Source organism: Camellia sinensis, chromosome 14 (genome assembly GCF_055761805.1).
Source record: "Camellia sinensis isolate YWXY chromosome 14, ASM5576180v1, whole genome shotgun sequence".
Lineage (NCBI taxonomy): Eukaryota > Viridiplantae > Streptophyta > Magnoliopsida > Ericales > Theaceae > Camellia > Camellia sinensis.
This window is the reverse complement of record NC_138974.1, coordinates 14,100,001-14,105,243: the sequence shown is the minus strand read 5'-3', so window position 1 is coordinate 14,105,243 and position 5,243 is coordinate 14,100,001. Positions and strand designations below refer to the sequence as shown.

Below are 5,243 nucleotides of genomic sequence, written 5' to 3'. Positions count from 1 at the left end.
CAGCTAAGGTCACTCAGTAACAAAATAGAAAATAGCAGATATTACGAAGGTTCAAAGCATGTAATATTAACGAGCAAACAAGCATTCCATAAACTTAGTTTTTCCAAAAGAAAATAAATTTTTAGAATAGAAGAGTTACCCTTTCGAAATATTTCAGAAAAAAGAGAAACTACTCACACTTCATATTAATAAGAAATATACTTACAAAGATTATATTACAGACTCTGGAACTCCGAAAAACTTAATACAAGTAGAGGTTTTTTGAGAGGGGTTGGAATTTTTTACAATGCAGAGTGAAGGGGTGTTTTTCATTCTGCCTTCTTCGTTGGCAAGCATGTCAATTTATACACAAAATTGATACATACAAGTCGAAACAATCTAAAAAATCATTTCGTCAAAAGTTCTAGGAAAGAAAACAAAAAGTCTAAAGGCTATTTTACCTAGACCATAGACTCCTACATAGACTACCTAGATTCATACAATAATATCTATGCCATAAATGCATAGATTTAGACGTAAGTTATTATTATGGATAAAATCTTATCAATAAAAGATTAGGATAATGATATCGGGTGCTGCTTTGGGCCCCATCGCATATCATTCAATCCTCATTTTTTGACAAAATTTTAACACTATAATTTATTACAAGACACGTATAAAGATTTTCACAGCTTTTCTTTAATAAAGCAGGATAAGAAATATCCACTTTATTAAAGTAGTGAGTGAAGGAAAATCTTTATCACTAACAGACTCAAATAATTACAGACACAAAATATTTGCAAAATTCTTTTTGTCTTTGGCGTGCATTTTTCTGATATCTGAGGAGAATCCTTATCTTCTATGGATTTTGTCTTCTTTTGCTGGAGCGCCAATTATTGATGTCGACCCTTGGAGTGATTCTTCAAAGTTTGGTCTTCGTGAAAAATTTTCAAAATGTAAAGAGTCAAAAAATAATCTACGTTTTTCAAAAAAATAAATACTACAAGGAAACACAAATTAAGAGATTGTTTGCCATGTGTTATTTTAATATGTCTTTTTATTTTATTTGGATTATATCACTTCTTATTTAGGTTATATCATTTCTCTACCACATTGTACATTTTTTCGTAAAAAGTCAAAAAATATATTTAGAGATTTTTTTTTTATATCTTTTTTGGATCATATCACATTTCTATTTTTCTATACGTCTTTTCATAAAAAAATAAAAAATATACTAATCCAATACATTCCAAACTATCTCTTATTTAGATCCTCCCAAACAACCTTAAAGTACATTCGGGCAACCCGGGTCCGGGATTCTATTGGAATTGAAAAAATTATCGGATTGTGTTTAAATTTGGGTTTGGGTTTGGGTTCGGGTTCGGACTTGATAGTTATTGATTGGTCTTGTGACATAACTACTTGATAATCTAAGGTGGTATTTGTTTTGAGGGATTGAGTTATAGGATTGGACTAATAGTCCATTTGAACTAATAATCCGTTGTTTGGTTCAATATTTTTGCACCGAACTATTAGTCTCAAATCTGTTGGACTATTGTGTCCCGTAGAAGAGTGAGACACAAATGGGGGAATAAGGGGATATGAGATTAGGTGGTGAAATGACTATTTTGACTCTCTATTATTTAATTATGTATTATATTAGTAAAATTCAATAAAATTTGAATGTCTCAATTTAAAAATAAAATAATTTTATTTAATTTTTATTGATGTTTATTTATTTGATTTTTTAAAATAATTTTTTATAGATATTTTATTGATGTTTTATTTTAATTTTTTTTATATTTATTTAATTTCATTATTATTTTTAAAAATAAATTTATTGAAAATTTTATTTTAAAAAATAACATATATTTTTATTGATATTTTATTTATTTAATTTATTTAATTTAAAAAAAATAAATTTATTTAATTGTGTAAAAATAAAATAAAATATATTTTTATTTGATATAGTTAAAAATAATTAAAATATTAAAGATATGTTTAATATTATTATTACTTAGTAAATAATTGAAATTGGTAAAGTAATCATTTATTTCAAACAAACTTAGTATTCATATTCCATCCAATTAAATAGTCTTTTCCTGACATCTAATCTTATGACTAAATGAATATGTGATACAAATTTAGTCTAATTAAATAATTCAAAGATAATGTATTTTAAAACTAAAAGGCTGATAAATTTCAATCCCTTTAATCCAGTCTATCAAAAACAAACACAATGTAATGGTATTATTATTAGTAAAAGAAGTAAGATAATTAAAAGTTATAAAAAGACGTAATAAATTAGAATTGACGTGGAAAATTGTGATCGATGTGAGAGATGATCACGTGATGCCCTACGATCAACTAATAATTTTTCTTTTGGACTTGAGCTTCGGCGTTTATCTGTGGCCGAACTCAAATTGGGCCTGGTCAGACCCGAACCTGGGTTGCGGAGCCACGCAATCAGAGTAGACGAAGAAGTAGAGAGAACTTTGTTTATGCATGTCTCTCTGTCTTCCCTCGTTTCTCTCTGTCTCTCTCTCGCTCGTTATTTTCTCTCTGCTTTTTCTATTTTCTCATCAATTTTCTGGCACGAGAAAATCAAACTTCACTTTCGTTGTTGTGAGCACAGTGTTCGAAGCTTCAAAACTCACCATAAAAAACCCTAGTGCTCTAAATCTCTTCCTCAATTGCAATGCTGTCACTCTCTGCAACTCCCTCCAGGTATGGAAGACTCTCTCTCTCTCTCTCGTCCTCTCTCTTCTTTGCTGCGCACCCTTCATCTCTCTCCTCTTTTTTCCCTATCAGTTAGGGTTTGTTCCCTGCCAAACTATTCCTAGCCGGAGAATTTACCCTACTCAACATCAAGGTACCGATGATCTTATCTTCTTTCTTTTCGTTCAATTTGCTTTTTATAAGAATTTTGCAATCTTTTTGTATCTATAAGTCTTGATTTTTTTTACATTCTTAGCAATTTATTTTAATTGTTTTTGTTATTTTTTAATATATCAACGCATTCCGTCTTTTTATTTTTTTGCTCATTTTACTTTGTTTATTTGTTCTACAGATTGTGTTCGAGTGTGCCGAATAAAAAGTTTGCAACATTGTAGGTGGAACCAGTGGCTGAATCCCCAATATGGTGAGTTAGGGTTTTTAGTATCTACATTTAGTTTATTTTTAATTTGAGTATTGTTTTCAAAATTTTGGGAATTGGGTTACATTTTTTTTTGATAATTTTTGGGTCAATTTTGTTTCCCTTGTTTTGGGTGTTCTTGTTTGTTTGTTTGTTTGTTTGTTTGTTTTTTTTTTTTTTTTTTAAATTTTAAAAAAAACTGCGGGGTTGATTACTTGATTGCGTTTGGGATTGTCTTTGAATATCAGTCGGATATTAGGAAGTGGTTTATGAAACAACATGACAAGAACAATGGTAATGCATCGAAGCCAGCGAAGCTCGCAACACCGGAGAAGCCTTCAACGGCTACATCAAATCCAGAGAAACAGGTGAGTAAATTTCCAAACTTTCTGGTTTTGTGTTTGTTTAGGTTTCCGAACTTTCTGATTTTGTGTTTGTTTAGATGAATATGGGTTAGAATTTGTTGGTTTCTTAGAAAAATGGAGGAAAAGGGAAAAAAGAAGAGAACTTTACCTTCTTGGTTCTGGGACTGGCAAAAATCTTACTTGTTTTAAGGATAACAATAGTATTATCTTAGGTCCAGTGATGAAACTCTATGGTTCAGCCTTGTAATTTCTTTTCTTTTCCTTCATTTTGTTGGCATTAAAGATGAAGGACCCAAATTGACAGAGAACCGAAAGTACTGAACATTTGAACGATACATGAGGTCCTTTGACTTTGTTGTATCATCAGTTGTAAAGAAAAGTTTACGTGAAAACATAGATACTTGGACTACTGGTGAGAAAGAAAAAATTAAATTTTTAGTGACCTATGAATCAATCGTCTTCCTTGCTTTATATTGTAATAAAGAAACTGAAATGATAGTATACTTGTATGTACTTTGTGGGAACCTAGGTGCATGAAGGCCAAGAAAGTTCAGGCAGAAGGAAAACTAGCAAGTATTTTGGTACAGAGAAACCAAAGCCAAAAGATGAAAAGGAAAAGGAGGAACTCTCAGCAAAAAGAAAGGTCCAAAAGGATGGTGAGGAGTTATCAAGTGATGTAAAACCTCCGCCTGTTAAGAAACTTCACAAAGTTGATGAGGATGAGGATGATGACGATGATTTTGTTTCACCCAATTCAAGGAAGAAGGTAGTTAATGTCACCCCCAGCAAGAAACTTAAGATTGGTTCGGGTAAGGGAATTGCCCAGAAATCTGCAGATATTGATGAAAGTGATGAAGATAAGGATGATGATAAAGATGCCAAATCTCATCTTAAATTTGCTGGAAGGAGTCGTGGAGGAAGAGGTGGCTCAACCAGACGGTCTGGTGGTAAAGGCATGGATGTTGATGAAATTGACGAAGATGATGATAATGACACCAAGTCTCCTCTTAAAGCCAGTGGACGGGGCCGTGGTGGAAGAGGTGCGTCGACAGTACCTGGTGGTGGAAGAGGCAGAGGTGGCGGAGGACGGGGTGGATTTATGAATTTTGGTGAAAGGAAAGATCCTCCACACAAAGGAGAAAAGGTTTTCCACTACTTATAACACCCGTATTACGTAAAGGATAAAAAATTCTCTCATTGTGAATGCTAACAAGGATGTGTCTCTTTATGTGTGGCAGGAAGTTCCTGAAGGTGCTCCTAACTGTTTAGCTGGTTTGACTTTTGTAATCAGCGGAACGCTTGACAGGTATTTTCTTTCATCTTTATGAGGTTGCTCACATTCTATAGCAAACAATATATGTACACCATGCTGGTTACGTGATTAGTGGGCCTTAATATGTTGATCAGAGGCTTTTCAACATAATTTATACCTCTACATCTCAAGATCAGTGCTGAGATTATTGGCTTAATTGCTATTCTGCATGCAATTCTAACTTATGACTGTCTAATTCTGGTTTATTTGGCATATTGATTTTGGAACTTGTTGCAAAAATCATATTCTGAACTTCCTTTCTATTTCCAGTTTGGAAAGAGAAGAAGCGGAAGATTTGATTAAACGTCATGGAGGTCGTGTTACTGGATCTGTCAGCAAAAAGACGGTCATTTCATACTTTTCACTCTTTTTATTGTTTGGGTTTTGCCTGGTGCTATTGGAAGTACTAACACAGTAAACTTGTCCTTTGCAGAATTATCTCTTATGTGAT

General features: G+C 32.5%; 1 protein-coding gene across 2 annotated transcripts in view; it reads left to right on the top strand.

The window, feature by feature from the left end:
• Positions 1-2,294: 2,294 nt before the first annotated feature.
• Positions 2,295-5,243, top strand: part of LOC114271563 (replication factor C subunit 1) — a 21,413-nt gene continuing 18,464 nt past the window's right edge. For both annotated transcript variants that reach the window (XM_028213182.2, XM_028213176.2), the window contains exons 1-8: positions 2,295-2,706; positions 2,791-2,851; positions 3,050-3,121; positions 3,364-3,483; positions 4,010-4,624; positions 4,719-4,786; positions 5,063-5,138; positions 5,226-5,243. The exon at positions 5,226-5,243 is cut by the window's right edge and continues 44 nt beyond it. In XM_028213182.2, the coding sequence (XP_028068983.2) occupies positions 3,119-3,121; positions 3,364-3,483; positions 4,010-4,624; positions 4,719-4,786; positions 5,063-5,138; positions 5,226-5,243 (900 nt within the window). In that variant the 5' untranslated portion in view covers positions 2,295-2,706; positions 2,791-2,851; positions 3,050-3,118. The remainder of the gene's footprint in view (positions 2,707-2,790; positions 2,852-3,049; positions 3,122-3,363; positions 3,484-4,009; positions 4,625-4,718; positions 4,787-5,062; positions 5,139-5,225) is intronic.